This window comes from Pinus tabuliformis, chromosome 7 (assembly GCF_031772625.1).
Source record: "Pinus tabuliformis cultivar Carrire ecotype Pingquan chromosome 7, CPIR1, whole genome shotgun sequence".
Lineage (NCBI taxonomy): Eukaryota > Viridiplantae > Streptophyta > Pinopsida > Pinales > Pinaceae > Pinus > Pinus tabuliformis.
In genome coordinates this window covers 911,602,602-911,621,433 of record NC_142293.1, presented here as the reverse complement: position 1 = coordinate 911,621,433, position 18,832 = coordinate 911,602,602, and the positions used below count along the sequence as shown (strand labels likewise).

Genomic DNA, 18,832 nt, shown 5'->3' with positions numbered 1-18,832 from the left:
TGTACAAGAAAGGCAAACAAATGATAAAATTTATTACAAATCATGGCAATACCCATGGCCTTTTCCGCAGTCACTCAAGATTGGAGTTGTTGAAGATTGCGAGGACTAGATTTGGTAGCTATTACCTCACCTTCAAGCACCTTTTGAAGGTAAGAGAGTCATTGGCTAGCATGGTATCAAGTCCACACTAGGTATTAAAGGAAAGGGCTACAAATGCAACTGACAGGCGAGGTTTTGAACTGGTGGAGGACGCCGCTCTTGATGGTATGTTTTGGTCAAGAGTGAGGCAAGTATTGGATTTCACCAAGCCCATTTATCACATGATTCAGTTTGCAAATACAAATAAACCAGTGATTGGTGAGGTGTATGAGCAGATGGATACCATGTTGGGGCAAATAAAAGATATTGTTCATAACAAATATCCCGACTTGTACAAACTGATTCACAATTGTGTGTGTGTACAGTGGAATAAACTTAATCTTCCACTACATTGCTTAGCGTATATCCTTACGCCAAAATACTACTCTACATCTTGGTTGGGCCAACCTGCACCAGGGGGTGGGATTAGGACCAAACCCCATTTAGATGCAGAGGTAACTAGAGGATATTTGGATGCATTAGAAAAGTTGATACCTGACAGGGAGGAATGTGCAGCTGTGCGCCTTGAAATAGGCAGATACTTCAGTGGCACTGGTTTGTTTGGTACCTTCCATGCAATGGAAGACAGAGACAGATTTGATTCTCTCACATGGTGGGAAACATATGGCGGCCAGGGACTTTTGCCAAAATTGGCAAAAAAAGTTCTATCACAAGTTGTAAATACTTCTTCTGCAGAGAGGTGTTGGAGCACCTACAGCTTCATACATAATGTGAAAAGAAACAAACTCAATGAAAACCGGCAGAAAGCTTGGTTTATGTGCACTACAACTTGAGGTTGTTGAGTCATTACTGTGATTGAGCTTATGAGGATCCAACATATAAAATTTGGGACAACCACCCAGAGGATGACAATTTGGAGGATGGCACTATATATCTTGAAGAACTAGAAGAGGAACTTATAAGGGATGAAGATGAAGCAGTTGTAGCAGCCATGCCACCTCCACCATCCAGTAGCAGTGCTCGAGTTCCAAGTCTTGTTCCTTTGTTGTCGCCACCTCCATCTACACCCTCACGTGGAGCGCATGTGCCTTTTAGTTCTGGTCGTCGGTCTGTGCGGAAGACTCCTAGAAGACCACCATGACCTGCTCATACAGGAAACTCTCGTGGCAAGGGCCACATGTAGATTTACAGTTTACTTGTCTTTTCTAGTTTCTATTAGTTTTCATAACTGTTGAGTCTTGAGTCCTTGACTCTTGACTCTTGACTCTTGACTCTTTCATATCATAATGATATTTTTTGTAAACAATATATGACTATGACAATGAAAGTTTGAAGTTTGAAGTTGGCAATTATAACTCATTGGTAATGATTGTGAATTATGAATATGATGCTTCGTGAAAGACTAAAGTTGTTTCATTTCATTTCATTATTCATAATTCATTTTATAACATTTCATTTCATGTTAACAATTAGAACTTAGAAATATCTAAGATATTATTTCTTGTAATGGTTAAACTTAGCTTACAAGAACAACTTTGGTGATCAATGATGATAAATGTTATATATTGAATTTCAATTTTGAAAGCTTGAAGTTGAAACTTTAAGATTGAATTTGATGAATCATGATTCACGAGACTCAATATGTTGCAATTGTAATATGTATGTTACTAACTTGTGGACATGGTTGATGAAGATTATAACTTCTAGATGATTGATGTGATATGGTTCAATGATCAATCTATGTTTTTTTATCTAATTCATCATTCTACATGTTTTTGTTGACATATATGTATCAAAATATAAAAAAGATAAATATATATATATATATATATATATATATATTTTTTAAAAATCACTCCGGGATTCGCTCCCAAACCGGGAGCTTCTGAAAATGTCGCTCCCGCTCCCGTTTTCACTCCCACTCCCAATTAACATTGTGTAAGAGGGAAGAAACGTATTTGAATTTTAATGAGGCCCTCCCCTTTTCATAACATTCACCAAAGTCCAACAAAAACCTGCCATCCTTCCTCTAGCAAATCTACTTGCATTATCTTCAAAGAGAAAATTATAAAGCCAAAAAAATTAGATATGTAACCAACCGGCCCTTAAGCCATCAAGTTTTACTCATCTCATTGTGATATACCTTCACCCTTGCAAAATTAATGCCCTCAAACAAAGGTGCATATTTCGGCATTAACAATGGGTCAAACTTGGGGACAAAATCCCCTTGTGCGATATTCACAACCTTGGAATCTATGTAAACAACAATGACAATTGTTAACTTTGAACCCTGCAACTTAAAGATAGGACATGCAATCTTCCTATATGATGTGGTGGCACAATTGCCTATGGACGTAATCTACTATCCTAAAAGTTCACGATTGAGTCTCACATCAACCATTATGTCATGTTTTGGAAACAATTCATGACAATGTTTGTTTAGCATGAAGATGATAAAAGGAACACTAGAAAGACAACACATAAGATTATCCTAGAATCTAGCTATAATTTAATAATTTGATCCAACTCAAAGATCTACCTAGAATACCCTAGCTAACAAAACGTACAACTTGTCGAGTAAAGTCAAACACCTAGAGCAACCAATCATGTAATCTATTGACTAGGTGGAAGGTTTCCTTACAAGGAGACGAGGTAATAGTTTGGTTATGAACCACAACCCACTAAATGCTCATATACCTTGCATTCCAACAAAAGAGAATAACTCAATACTATCGCAAGTTGATGTTATAAACACATTTTATCCATGGCTTAATTGAATCACCTAAACCACCTATACCTAGGCAAAATTCAAACAAGATTTAATTTTGATATGGAGATAGACAGTGAAATTTTACCGAATTTGCAAATGTGTCTTCTCGCTTATAAATAGTAAATATTGCTCATTTTTCCTTACTGTTGAAAACATTGACTCCTTTTTATATTAAAATATTCTTGATGATACAATATTAAATTCAACAAGCAAAGTTTTCAAAACAACAGTTAAGTAATAAATATCCTCAACCTGCAATCTATAAATTAAAAGTTTTAAAAGCATGGGTAAAAGGCACTCTTATGAACCATTAGAATCAAAATCATCAACAAGACTGATTCTACAACTATGATCAGCCTACAAAACACCTTTGCAATATCAACAAGTCTTGCAATCTCCCTTTTGTTCCTCTTAAAATGTTCCTTGTCCACAAATCTTCTATTCATAAGCTTCGCCCACTACTTCTAGATGATCTTCACATTGACCTTCTCTTTCTTCACGATGATCAATGAATATATACCATTTGCCCAAACATGCCACAACAATCCTTGTGATGAGAGAGCTTCATATGCCCTACACCAAAAAAAGAATGGAGATGTAATAAAATTATTCAATTTGACAAAAATAAAGAAATGGTTTCTCTACGGTCTCACCTCATTCTTCTTCAAAAACATACTCAAAAGAAACCCATGTTACAATTTCACCACGTTTAAGCATTTGCACCATATTTTTGCATAACACTTATACAAGTACATTAATCACAAGATCTTCCATGAGTCACATTAAAGGCACTAGCAAAATTATAATAAAGAGCCAGGTGCTCTTTGGGACAAATTCAATTGAAATCTTGAAACTTTGCAAGGAACTTTTAGCAATGGTTTCCACAAGTAACTACTTTAGAATACCCAGTTATTGTAATAAGCACCAAAGGGGCATACCTCTTTGTTATCCACTTTAGGATTGTCATCATTCAAATAATTCAATCCCTCATAATGAAGAACTAGGTGAGATGTATGCTCTTCTAAAAACGAACACTCACTTGGACTTATCTCCAACAACAATGCCAAAATGTTAACCCTAAAATCTACCACTTGAAATATTTTCCAAAAGATTAATATTTCAAAGGTCTCCAAAAGGAAATTTAGAAGTAATGCCCCCCCATCATTGGCAAGGATTCTCTCACTTTAGGATCATCGCTTTTCTAATCCAAGTTGGGTATTCCCATAATTTCTCCTTAATATTTTCAATATAGCTCTTGAGAAACAATGATGAAAAATATTTGATAAGAGTTAAGGATTTTTTTTCACTTTAGACCAATGCTAATGTCAATTAGGCAATAGAACCAAAATGCTTTAGTGAAACAAATCCATTAATAAATTAATGCACAGTGATGCTCAACAAGGTAATGTACACCATAAAATCTTGTTAAACATGCATTTCATGTTCATCACCACATTAGTTAATGAGAGCAATCGAAATTGAAAGAATTCCCATAACACCTAGAAGATTCCAAAGGGACAAGTAACCATATAATTATCCACTTCATTAATTAGAGTTGTCCATACAAAGTTTGAGAAACTCACTTTCAATATTTCTTAAATTACAATGAGCATCAATTAACATGCAAAGTCACAACATCAGCTCACATATACCTACTACTTGCATGAGATAACACCTACAATGAAGAATGTGGGAGAACTAACACTTTGGGGTCTCTAATGACACGATATGTGGCTCAAGAAACCTGAGAACCCATCTTGTTATGAATCCAAAGGAATTACCCAACAATTTGACCAAACAAAACCAATAGAACACCATTGCCAAAAGGATTGTTTGACAGTCTCGCTTAATGTTTCTATACACTAGCAATGCATGTCATTTAACTATTCAACAACAAAAACTACATCTATCAATTTTGATACTTTGCACTTATTTCTCCCAAAAAATTGAGAGGGTGGCTCCATTGCCATCTTTCATGATTCATTGCTTATTTCAAGAAGCCATTTAATTACTTGCATAGTAGTGCTTTCCATTAATTCCCTTTAACATCCCTCAATATTGACTTTAGATCACTCCTTAAACAAGAGAATTAAAACAATTTACATTACCTGGATGTTAGATAAGTTGAAGTGGAGGCACCTCGAAGCCAGAGGATAGAAAAAAATCATCATGAATAACAAAACCTTAACCTTTGTTTCATCATTAATAAGACTTGCCATCACTCTTCAAAAATATTGTTTGGCTTTGTGGACTTTTAAAGGTGTTCTATTCTAATCCAAGAGAGGTCTTGTTCCAAAGATTACATGACATTGGTATTTTATAGACCGTTTTGGTTACTATCATGTAAATATATTAGTTAATGCTTGGTATCTTTGCATTGCCACAACCTCTTAAACTTTTATTAGAGCACCAAAGGGGTCAAACAAGGTCACTCCCTCTCATGCATCCGATGACTCTTTGGAATCTATATATTGATGAGTTGGAATTCCATCTCACGAAGAATATTTGAGATGTTTATGTTGTCTTCTACACAACAACTTGATCTCCTTGATTTTAGTTGTGAACAACATGATTCTTTGGGCCTCCTAAGTTGAGTGGCTATAGAGATAGATTGACACCCTATCCAACTTTAGTGGCCTTCAACAATTGGCGATTAACCTTAGTCAGACTAAGGTTATGGTCTTCAATATGTCTTAGCATGCTCTCTCAAAACACCACTTCTAATTTCAAGGGGGTTAGATTAATATTACCACAACCTACATAGTACATGCACTTAGAGATTCATTTGCAAAGCCTCATTTTAGTTTGAGGTATGCTTTCCAACTTCAACCTAACAAGGGATATAGTCCCTTGCCTAGCTAGAGAAATAGTGCTTTTCATCTTCACTTCCAAAATATCTCATTCAATATGCACCTTTTAGACACAATCATAAGACCCACTATCAATTATAGTTTCAACCTCTAAGGACCAAGCTTGCTTCACACTGGCTATGCTAGGGAAGAGAAAGTATAGAGTCTAGACCCTTCTATCATAATGCATCGTCCATTGCAAATAGACAATATCCCATTGCATGTTTCGGCAAAGTTTGAGGCCCATCCTTTGCACCTTAAGGTCATCGTTATTTTGATGGCATTTTATTTCAAGCACTTCATGCAACTGACACGTAGTCTTCTTGTTGAAAATTAGTATTACAAACAAACATTGGACACACAACCTCAAGATCACCCTTGGGTAGTTGAAACTAGGTTTCCATCAACATTGAGTTAATACAAATCACCACAACCCACAGCCTTAGAGGACTTGCCAACTATGTCACTTACAAGAGACCAACTCGAAGCAACACCTCATATGTCACATCTCACCAATTTTCGATTCCAATACAAATCTCACCAACCAAGTAATTAGACCAACACTAGAAGGGCCAAAAGTCAAACTCACTATATACAAAGAGTTGCCTCCTATTTGGAGATTCTTCCCCCTAGCCTTGAATGTTAAGAGTGATGTATCTCTTTGATCTAGGATTTCTCCCAAGATTACATAGTGAAGCCCCCTCAACCCCAAATATTCTCCAAGTGATATCATCAATCAATTCATTGGTTCCTTTTAATGGCCCTCCAAATAGAAGGAAGACACTACCATCTAAAATCATTTGTTTTAAATCAACAACTAGTGAAACAAGGACACGCGCCATGAACTTTCACAAAATTACCAACAATGACACTCTCTGTAATGTTCCAAACTTAATCAAACAGTGCTATACAAAGTAAATATGATTCATACACAGAAAAATTAAACGATCGGCAAATGCTCAATACACAACAGAAATGAGAACCATTTGAGCCATTTTATTAATGGAATGGAGCAAGTACAATAGTGTGGAAAATGCACCTAGGTTTGCCTCAAGGGCAAGCTTGACAGAACCCAGGTGTCAAATAGTAATCTCAATGTTGGAAAAAACTGCTCCTCTAATACTCTGCGTTGTCTCCCAATAACAACAACTATTGGCTGGAAAGGAGCTGCAAGAAACCCTGTCTCCAATGCTCAAAAAATAATGAAACTTCAGTCGCAAGCTCCTTGGCCAAAAACCCATAAAAACCCAGAAATGGTTTGCCCCGAATCCAACCTCCCATATTCAACCTCCTTTATGGCTCATGCCCTCCAAACAGCTCCAGAAATACGGCCTGCAAGGAATGGCCACAAAGTCCTCCTCCAAGCTCTAAAAGGGAAGCAAACACCACTCCAAATATCTCCTCTAACCTCCATGGCAAAGCTCAGCCTCAAGAACTGATACTCTACCCACCAAATGAGCTCCCACACACTGCCTCTAGGCTGGCCCAAGTAGAGTGAAAGTCACACTGCCAAGCCAAAAGCTCAATAAGCTCCCAAGCTTTCCCAAATGCTGACAATCCTCCCTAGCCTCCTCTCCAAAAAATCTCACATCAAATCTCCACTGCTAAGCACCACCAACAAATTCAGCCTCCTCTCCACTTCGTCCTCCAATAATACACACCACCTGGAAGGAAATGCTATTGCTGGAAATCACAATGTGATCCTCCTCCTAAAGAAATGAAGAAAACCTTCCTAGGGTGGCACTTGAAGTCACCCGAAGAAAGGGTGAGCTCTTTCCCTGAAGAACTCATGCTAAACAGCCAGTGACTCAACTAAGTAGCTCGAGCAACCAAAGAGAAATCGATATACTCCAATGATGAATGAGAAGAGGAGAGTTGCCTTCCTTATATAGTTTTCGTGGAGCACTTTTCCCTCCATTTTGTCCTCCATCATGGGCCCTCACTTAACCACCATCATGCAAAAGTTAACCCCCCTCCATGCAAATCGAGCAAAAGTTAACACCCCCATGCAAATCGAACTAAGGAGTGCGTAATTCCCTAGTGAGGGTGGTCCCCATGCGTAACTTAACGACAAAACAAACATCTTCTCCTAAGTCTAATCTCCTAATAAAATCAAATGGGGTCCACTAACTCCAAAATTGGCCCCATAATACAAAATTTAATCTTGTTCCAAAATGATTTAGGAAGGGACATGACACTCTCATACCTCACAAGTCATTAAATAATCTTGTAATATCTACAAAAAAGCAGCAATTGCATGTATAAGTAAATGAAAAATGAGAAAAAAACAAAGAACATCAGAAGTGGAGCAATGCAATCATAAAATCCCTAGTAAAACACTACTTCCTTGACTTCTTGCAGTCAAGTTTTTGAATCGGATTCAGAGATCGTGCATTTAAAAGATGCCAACCAAAAATATGAATTAAGTATGGTTTTTGGGTTAAGGAATCATGTTTCAGAGTGCATTTTGTCAGTGGATCAAAATATCAAAGACTCTGACATAATGGAGTGACTTTCTTTTGATCACACTGGTGTTTCTTACAGATCGTCAATCCATAATCATGCATATAAGGACACTGCACTCTTAAAGACAGATAATATGCAAACCACGAATGGACAGTGCCCAACAATTCAAGTATCATGGAGTATGATCCGTGGACACACAACACAGGTACAAAAAAAAAATCCAGCCCTGGTTTAAGTTCCAAATCCTACAAGGTGATCTCACGTGGGCATGTTCTGCAAAATTTGTCAAACCAAGAAAGAGAGTTTTATATAATATCGACAAAATTTGTCGAACCAGAAAAGAGAGTTTTATATAATACCAACAATGTGGACGTTCCCAGCCATGGCGAGGATGTGGACGCCTAATATGCATGGACTTTCGTTTGATCCTGAGCTTCTGCCCACTAAAACAAAATATTAACTAAAAGAGGCAAAATCATAGATATCATAATCAACGTACTTACACGGGTTTCTACTTACACGGGTTTCTACTTACACGCTTTACGTTTCTTGCAAATACCAAAAAAAAGTCAACAATCGAATCCGAAGACAACATACAAATTTTTCAACGCAAACCTAAACACAACTACGAAGACAGCACTCAGCCTTTCAGTTTGAATGGTTGGGAGCACGACTTGTTTTCCCATCACCTGGGTTGATTTGAAGGGACATGTTTGGCCTATTATGAAAAGGGTTTAATAGGAGGCATGCCTTATCCACTCAATGTCTCAGCTCTTGTTAAGACACAAGTCATTGGTATATCCAGTTTGCAGGCTGTTGGAGCAGGCTGTTGAAAAAAATTATCATTATGATTATTTGCCTATGGAAAAAAAAAGCAAAATCGTATATATCTTAAACAATAGTATGCAAATGAATTCACAAAGGCTTCGCAACACACACATTGTACGTTTCTTGGAAATCCCAAAACAGATGTCAAGAAACGCGTCTTATCAAAATATTTAACACCTAACACACAATACAGAAGTTTCGTCACAAGATTTCTAAAACAGGGCACATCAGAAACCACACCGAAACACCACGCGCAAGACAGCCCTCGGCCCGTCCAAAACACACAAAATAAATTCCCTGCCTTAAATTCTTCCTTAATCCCCTCAAATTCCCAACCTTAAGGAAAAAGAAACTCGCGGATCCACACAATGCACCTACCTGAAATACAGCCCCGGCATTAAATGCCGGCAATTTCTCCATCGTACATCCAACAGTACACAGATCCGCCTTCCAAAAAAATTGACCAAAAAATATGCTCACAAGAAAAACACTAAATCTTTGCCACAAGAAATTCCACATAACAGAAATCTTTAAAAGAACCCACAAAACAAAACAAAAAGGCCTCACCATTTTTTGATGGCGTTGTGAATCGAAGAACCACCATTCTGCTCGGCCTACCCATCGTCCTCCATCCCGCTAAAATTTCTTGATGCAGGAAAACCGAAATAAACCGCAAATTTTTCTTCTCGACAAAATCTCCGCCAATTCCTCGTCCGCCGGATCCGCTGACTCTCGGATGTCGTGAGATCGATCGAATTCCTCCCGAGAGCTCTGGATCGAGCGACGAAGAACGGACGCGTGAAAAAAAACGCGTAACAGAAACAGAGGATTGTTAAATAATACAACGAGATAAGGAGAGAGGATAGAAGGCGGTTAGGTAAGCAAAAAGGGAATAAACAATAAAAATCTGTAGCAGTTCGTTCACCCGCCGGGAAAGTCCGTCCGCCCGCCGAGATTCGAACCCTGCCCCTCTCCGGGGCCTTTCACACGTACGTACCTGTCATCTCGTTATTTATCCATTTAATCCCATACATCACGCGGTCACATCACGGGCGCAACCCACGGCCTTCCACGTGTCCACCTCTCGCGGACTGAATACGTGGCGCACCGGCCGCGGAGTGGAGACCCTCTCTGCTCGCTGTGGGCCGCACCTCTGGCCAGGGGTTGGAACTTGGGTGGTTTACCGGCCAACGACCGGCCGCCCTCTTTTTTTGAGGCGATGACGAATGCGAATTTAGAGAAACGGCCTAAAGTTATTGCTAATAATTAGTTGGACCCCATTTTCACCTTTTTCTTTTTAATATTTCCCGTGTCTGTTTTGTTTATCTGGGAATTGAGCACATGATTGGCCGCCCGCTTCATTGTACTAAATTTCAGTGTATTTAGGTTTGTTCGTAGGTGACCATGACCTCTCCAAAATTCCTAGTGTAATCATGTACGATTCAATTTTACTTTTTTTGGGTAAAACTTTTATACCTTTGCATTTTTTTCCGAGTGGATATTTTGGTTGTCTAAATTATGTCCACAAGATCGATTAATTACAACCTTTTTATTAAATTTTTTTATATTATAAGAATTTATTTTCACAAGTATGGTGTTCATACAAAAGTGCTTATGACTTTCACTATATTTATGACTTTTATTATAGGTAGTACATTGCATGTGTTCTCATTAATATATTGACCATGGCATGATCAATATATTCATGCCATGAAGTCTGTATAAGGTTAAGTGTCATTTAAATATTGGAAGTGGCATAGGGACGTACAGAAGGAATCAACATCAGATTTTTATCAAATTGGTAGAGTTAGAGGAAAAAATTGATGGTATTGACTACAAGTTGGTCATTCTAGCTAGGAGATCAACCAACGTCTCCTTCTCCTAGGATGAGGGTATTGACCAACTGCGTGGATGCTTGGAGATTTTGCCCAATAATTACTATGACTCACTGGTTTGTTGCTTGCAACACTAGTAGTTTTTTTTTGGTCTTCTCATGTCAATGTAAGTTTCTATTTACTAGATGCTCTAGTTAGATGAGGTCTTAGCAACCCCAATACTCTGAACTTATATTACTAGGTAGCAGAAAATTTTGTCTATGTAATCCTCATTTGACAGAATGAAAAGAGCCTAACTTTATATATATATATATATATGAATTTATATAATTTTTGGGTGAAAAAAGACGTAATTTAATTATTCAATGTTTTAGTTTTTTGGGTTATAGTTTGATGATAGAATTTTTTGTTAGATTGTGATATTTAGTTATTCAATGTTTTAGTTTTTTGGGTTATAATTTGATCATAGAATTTTTTGTTAGATTGTGATATTTAGTTATTCAAAATGCATTTTTGAATGCATAAATAGATTAAGCACCCTGAAAAACCCAATATGTATATTGCACAACTCAAATTTATAATTCCAATAAATATCTAACAAATTTCAAACAAAATCAACGAAAAATATACCATACAAAATCAAAAATGTTTATCTACTACGGACATAGAAAATAAATATTTTTAATTGAATTAAAACATAATGGCTGCTAAATTAAAAAGTAATAAAAAGTAAAAATAATTTATTCAATTCAATTATCCACGATGGGGTGGAATCACGAATCGAGGGGGTCTTGAGGGCGTCTCGAGGGGCGAGTTCACCACCATGTTTGCGGAAATTAATAGAAATTTATTACTATTGATGAATCGATCTTGAATCACGAATCGAGGGGGGTTTGGAGGGGCGAGTTCGCCACCTGTTTGCATAAATTAATAGAAATTTATTACTACTGCTAAATCAATTTGAAATCAAGAGATTACAAATTTCCTCTACTATCTAACAAATTTCAAACAAAATCAACCGAAAAATATACCATACAAAATCAAAAATGTTTATCTACTACTCACATAGAAAATAAATATTTTTAATTAAATTAAAACATAATGGCTGCTAAATTAAAAAGTAATAAAAAGTAAAAATATTTGATTCAATTCAATTATCCATGATGGGGTGGAATCACGAATAGAGGGGTCTCAAGGGGCAAGTTCGCCACCCTGTTTGCAGAAATTAATAGAAATTTATTACCACTGATGAATCGATCTTGAATCACAAATCGAGAGGGGTCTCTAGAAACAAATTCGCCACCTTATTTACAGAAATTAATAAAAATTTATTACCACTGATAAATCAATCTGAAATCAAAAGATTACAAATTTCCTCTACAATCTAACAAAATCAACCAAAAAAATATATCATACAAAATCAAAAATATTTATCTAGAAAATAAATATTTTTAATTAATTTTAACAAATTATTACTTAAAAAAAAAACAACTTGGACACAAATTAAAGAATATTATAAACCCATCTCCACATTATCTTCACTACCTACCCTTCTAATAATGAAATCAATGGTGGTGGGATGAAGTATAATAGACTAAACCTACCGAGGACAACAATAAATCCCACTAGCCACTTCCCATCAACCATATAAATAAACAAACTTGGGATGAAGCAGATCGTGTTAAATGGTGGGTAGGTAGACCTAGGGTCAAGGCATTTCTAGCTTTAATCATGGTTATGAGTGTCATGTGCTTGCCATTTTGGATAGATATATTTGATTACATAATGGGAGGATTAGAACAACTAAGGTAATTGAGGATTTGGTTCCCATTTTATCATCTAGGCCTTGCCCTGCACACAAGCATACAAACTCCACTGCATGGCAGCTTTTTATATGGAGATATCCCCTTGTATTTGGATATCATAGAGTCTTCATAACGTAGGTATATATCCACTTGTCACAAGATATCGTAGTCTTTATAATATTAAATATGAAAAGGGATATTTTTAGATATGGAAAAGTATAAATTAGGGTAAAGGAGATTTTGGAATTACATTATGATGTATTAGTAGATGCATTGAATTGTGTTATGATGTATCGGTAAATGTACTTTCCATGCATTAAAGTGTTAAAATGATATTCTAGTGTTATATTAATTTTAAATATAGGAAATTATTATAAATTGTGTTGAAATGATATTTTACTTTAATATTAATTTTAAATATGGGAAAATTTATTATAAATTATGTTAATATAAATTTTGGAATTATGTTATAATGAATTAATCAATGTATTTTTGTAATATCGAAATTAGTAATATTTATAATGGTTTTTCAATTTTTGGAATTATGTTATAATAAATTAAATAATGTATTTTTGTAATATTAAAATTGGTAATATTTATAATGGGTTTTCAATTGATTATATATTTAATTTTTTATATGATAGTATTGTGATAATAAAATAATTAATATTTATAAATTAAATTTTAATTTTTAGGGAAAGATGGATGAATGATATCTAAAATATAGGTACATAAAAAAAATCAATTTAATCCATTATTATAATTATTATAATTATATGTCATGGGTGCTATTTAATTTGAAACATGTTAAAATATTATATAGTATATTTATTGTTTAAAGTAAATATGGTAATTACAATAACAACAAGCTATTTAAGACGAGCTCTAGAGATTTTGAAAAGCGATGGCGGTTGTACGTGAGTTTAGGGTTTCAGAAGGTCCGCTCTGTGCCGCCGCGGCCCCCAAAGATCTGCTTTGTTCTGAAACGGTAAGGTGCCTGACCGCTGGTTTCTCAAAGCTCGATGTTACCCTCTGGTTCTAGCCCGGAACCTGTGCTGGAAAGGAGCTTCATGATTCGAACCAAAGCAAACAGAGACCGGAGGTTATTCCCCCTTCTTGGCATAGGTCGTTTTTCTCAGGGCGGCGCTAGACACCTTTCCTCATTGTCCTGGGTTTTTTGTTTCAAAACAACCGGTCCTTACCCAGTCTCGGGTTGATGCGCCCTCCTCCGCGGGTGTCTTGCCCAGGCTAGGCAGATCTGTCTGCGTCTATAGGAAAAAGAGGCGGCTGCCTGTTCCTCTGCCCCCTTTCGGTAAGCCGCGGATCCGATCTGCCGCTCTATGGCTGTCTTCAAATGGCTTGGTTGAAGACCAAGTATGGGGCGGGAGCTTTGGCTTGGCTTCCCTGCGGTTTGAGTTTTCTCTGTTCTCTGTAGCGCAGGTTTGGGCGGTTACCATCTCGGCAGCGAAAAAATTAAAGCTCCGGACCCCCCTTTCCAAGATCCCTTATAGTCGAGAGGTCCAGGTCTCCCTGTCTCCTGCAGGTCCTCCATGTTGGAAATAATACTGAGAGGGGGTGTGAATCAGTATTATCAAGTTCTTTTAATAAATCTTCCTTATTTATTCTTTGAATTATTTTTGCATGTCAGTACCATAAAATAATGAGCATGAACAAAGAAAACAGATAGTCACACCAAAGAACACAAGATGTAAGGTGGAAACCCAATGTGGGTGAAAACCACCTGCTGCAATATGTCTCTATCTTCTTTCAAATTAGAAACTCCTTTTACAATGGTTTTGTACTGGTGCAATCCTTTACCAGTACGCAAGCTGCAACCTGCAGAGAGCTACAACTCTCTCTCGTTTTCCAGTCTCTCCTGGAAGGGAGCTACAACCCCCTTTTTCTTTCAAGGACCACTTTTCATAAATTTTCAAACTGGATCCAAGAACATCAAAAACCCATCAACTACACTTGCATCATCAATCTCTGATTTCACCAAAGCCAACCCGCATACAGATCTGCAAATATTTCCTTATAACTTTGCAGTTGTTACATCAGACATACCCAGATCATAACATGTGTAAAATAAAACATGCATCAATAATTCAGACCCAGATTATTAGATTTATAGATCAAGCGTATGCCACATATCACCGATCAAAATCATATAGAGATACCACTATTCCAGCCTTAAGATTTTGACCCATCAATAGAACTTATCCTTCTCCTTACGCTCAGGTTCCTTCTTCATTCAGATCCAGATCTGCACCAAAACCCAATCACAATATTCCAGATCTAGCACTTTATCAGATATTCGATAATTCAGAAGATGCTTTGCCAAATGATCTCCTTCCTCTTTTATAGTCTTAGGCCTTTCACAATACCACGGGCCAAAACCATAAGATCAAAAAACTGTTGGACTAATACCATGAACCAACCATGAAAGTGCGTGAGATCAACACTTTTGGATGCAATACCACGGGCCAAAACCATAGGTTCAAATACCAAGGACTAACTACCATGGACCAAAGGTAAGTTCTCCAACATATACGTGCTTTTCCTCATAGGTTCAAATACCAAGGACTAACTACCATGGACCAAAGGTAAGTTCTCCAACATATACGCGCTTTTCCTTGCATGAAAGTGCGTGAACTTTTTCTCTACATGAAATAAACTTTTCTCTGCATAAAAGTGCGTGAACTTTTCTCTACATGAAATAAACTTTTCTCTGCATAAAAGTGCGTGAACTTTTCTCTACATGAAATAAACTTTTCTCTGCATATAAGTGCGTGAACTTTTCTCTACACTATAATTTATTATCTGAGATGAGTGGGTTGCCATCAAGTACAACATATGTATCATAATGCCAACAATCTCCCCCTTTGGACTTGATGGCAACAAAAACCAATCACTCTCCCCCTTTGACATCAAGGGCAAAGGGTTATGCTCCCCCTAAGAACATGCTCCCCCTGACTATAAACCAGATCTGCAAAGAAGAACCATAATCCATGACCATGAAAGAGATAGAGACGTATTGCAGCAATATTCAGACCAGCATCCATGATCTCCTTCTGTACTTCCTCCATAATGCCAACAATGCATGATATGCTCCCCCTGAACCTGTGCCATTCGATCTTTGACCAATCCGCAACCCAGCACATGTACGCATATACTTCAGATGAACCTTGCGTACAACCAACAATCAGAAGAGATTCAACAACAAGATGATGCATCAACAACCCCCAGCTTTTGCCTGAGGTATTCAAAGGTCTCCCTAGGCAATGGTTTGGTGAGTATATCAGCAACCTGTTCCTTAGAAGGAACATACTCCAACTTGACCTTTTGTTCAAGCACTTGTTCCCGAAGAAAGTGATACTTGATTGGTATGTGCTTGGTTTTTGAATGCATGACTGGGTTCTTTGAAATGTTGATTGCACTTGTATTATCACATAAGATGGAGATGGGTGGTGTACAAGTGATTTGAAAATCCTGCAAGGTCTGCATCATCCAAAGGAGTTGAGTGCAGCAAGATGCAGCAGCAACATATTCTGCTTCAGCTGTAGACAAGGCAATCGAACTCTGTTTCTTGCTGAACCAAGATACTAATCTGGAACCCATAAAGAATGCACCACCACTTGTGCTTTTCCTGTCATCCACGCTTCTGGCCCAATCTGCATCTGTATAAGCATGAAGTGTGAGATCTGTATCTCTAGGATACCATAAGCCATAGTTTTGAGTCCCTTGAAGATATTTGAAGATTCTCTTTACTGCCTGAAGATGAATTTCCTTTGGATTTGCCTGAAATCTTCCAACTATTCCCACTGCATGCATGATGTCTGGTCGGGTACCTGTCAAATAAAGTAGACTTCCAATCATAGATCTGTAAGTTGGTTGATGCACTGTTGTTGATTCATCATTTGCACTGAGGTTACATCCTGTGACCATGGGTGTACATACTGGTTTTGCTTCTTCCATACCATATTTCTTCAAAATTTGCTTGAGATACTTGGTTTGAGACAAGAAGATCCCTCCCTCATTTTGTTGGATTTGCAAACCAAGAAAATATGTCAGTTCTCCCAGCAAGGACATTTCGAATTCTTTCTGCATCACCAAGGCAAAGCTTTGACTCATAGCTTCTTCATTGCTGCCAAAGATAATGTCATCTACATACACAACAAGTATCAGCAATTTGTCATTTTCAACTTTTATATAAAGATTGTTGTCTGCTGATCCTTTTGAAAAACCTTGTTGATGAAGATATTTGTCCAAACGATAGTACCAAGCCCTTGGAGCTTGTTTGAGGCCATAGAGAGCCTTTTTCAATCTGCATAAAAGATTTGGATCATTTCCAAGAATGAAACCATCTGGCTGCTCAATGTATACTTCTTCTTCCAAGTCTCCATTAAGAAAGGCTGATTTCACGTCCATTTGAAATACTTTGAAGTTTTGAAAGCTTGAGAGAGCAAGGAACATTCGGATGGCCTCAAGTCTTGCAACAGGAGCAAAAGTTTCTTCAAAATCTATTCCTTCTTGCTGCGCATACCCTTTACAAACAAGTCTGGCCTTGTTTCTAATTACTTCTCCATTTTCATTCAATTTATTTTTGAAGACCCATTTTGTTCCTATAACATTCTTATCCTTTGGTCTAGGAACCAGCTCCCAAGTGTTGTTCTTTTGATCTGCTCAAGTTCTTCATCCATTGCTTTGACCCAACATTCATCTTTGCATGCCTCTTTCACATTGTGTGGTTCAGTGGAAGAGAGTAATGCCAAATAGCTTGAAGCTTCTGCAATTGTTCTTCTTGTTTGTACACCTGCTTCTTTCTGTCCCAAAATCTGAGATTCTGGATGATTCTTCTGAACATATCTGGATGGAGTCTTCTCTTCTATCCTTATCTGCTCCTCTGGTTCTTCTTGAGGTTCTTCTTCTTCATCATTCTGTCTTTGAGGATGGCCTTCATCTTCTTCGATATCTTCATGATTTACTTGCCTAGGAATGTATCCCTTCTCATCAACCACTACATCAATGCTGTCAACAATTCTTCCAAGTCTTTTATTATAGCACTTGTATGCTTTGCTGTGTGGAGAATAACCAAGAAGGATGCCTTCATCTGCTCTAGGTTCAAGTTTGCCAAGTTGCTCATCAGTATTTTTAATATAACATTTGCTCCCAAAGATTTTGAAGTGCTTTACCGAAGGAGTCTCACCATACCAGAGCTCATGAGGGGTTTGAGTGCTGTTCACTCGGACATTTGTTTTGTTGAGAATAATAACTGCAGCATGTGCTGCTTCACCCCAGAAAGTTGCGGGAGTTCCAGATTCATCAAGCATAGCACGAGCCATTTGTTGGATAGTTCTGTTCATTCTTTCCACCACTCCATTTTGCTGAGGAGTTCTAGCTGTAAAGAATTCTCTTCTTATCCCATGTTCTTCACAGAAATCGAAAAATTCATTTGAGGTAAACTCTCCACCTCTGTCGGATCTAAGACACTTAATTTTGTATCCTGATTCAATTTCAACCAAGGCTTTAAAGGATTTGAATTTTTCGAATGCTTCATCTTTGTGCTTCATAAGTCCTAACCAGACAAACCTGGAGAAATCGTCAATGAATAATATCAAGTATTCTTCTCCTCGAGGTGTCCTTTTCCTGAATGGACCACATGTATCTGTATGTACTAGCTCAAGAGGCATGCTAGCTGATCCTTCCTTTTCCGGAAAGGTAGTTCTGGTTTGCTTTCCAAACTGACATGATTTGCATATGGTGTCGTCTGGAACTTTGATATCTGGAAGACCACGAACTGCCTGATATTTGCATGCTTTCCTTATTTGTGAAAAGCTTAGATGCCCCAACCTTCGGTGCCATAACCAGTGCTCATCATCCTTGCTCAGATAGCATTGTTGTTGTCCTTCTTCAAATATGTATAGATTATTTGGAGTTCTTTTACCTTTGATCACTGTTTTACCTGTATCAAGATCACGAACAAGACATCCATTTGATCTGAATATCACCTCGGTTCTTTGATCACACATCTGGCTGACACTTAGAAGATTATGTTTCAATCCATCAACATACAAAACATTTCCAACTTTGACCTTTTCTTTTAACTGAGCAGTGCCTTTTCCTTTTATAGTTGCAGGAGTATCATTTCCAAAAGAAACTTTCTTTCCTTTTTCTAGATCA

At 37.4% G+C, this 18,832-nt stretch overlaps 1 protein-coding gene across 6 annotated transcripts in view; it reads right to left on the bottom strand.

Moving 5' to 3' along the window:
* The window catches only part of LOC149250626 (uncharacterized), a 68,083-nt gene extending 58,178 nt beyond the window's left edge, over nucleotides 1-9,905 (bottom strand). For 2 of the 6 annotated variants that reach the window (XM_089459154.1, XM_089459156.1), the window contains exon 1: nucleotides 9,580-9,902. Coding sequence is in view for 4 of the 6 variants with exons in the window: in XM_089459156.1 (XP_089315282.1) it covers nucleotides 9,580-9,634 (55 nt within the window). In the remaining 2 variants the exon portion in view is untranslated. Of the gene's footprint in view, nucleotides 1-3,237; nucleotides 3,443-9,579 lie in introns of those variants that run through there. The other 4 variants (XM_089459152.1, XM_089459151.1, XM_089459153.1 and 1 more) reach the window with 4 other exon arrangements.
* Between the last annotated feature and the right edge of the window lie 8,927 nt (nucleotides 9,906-18,832).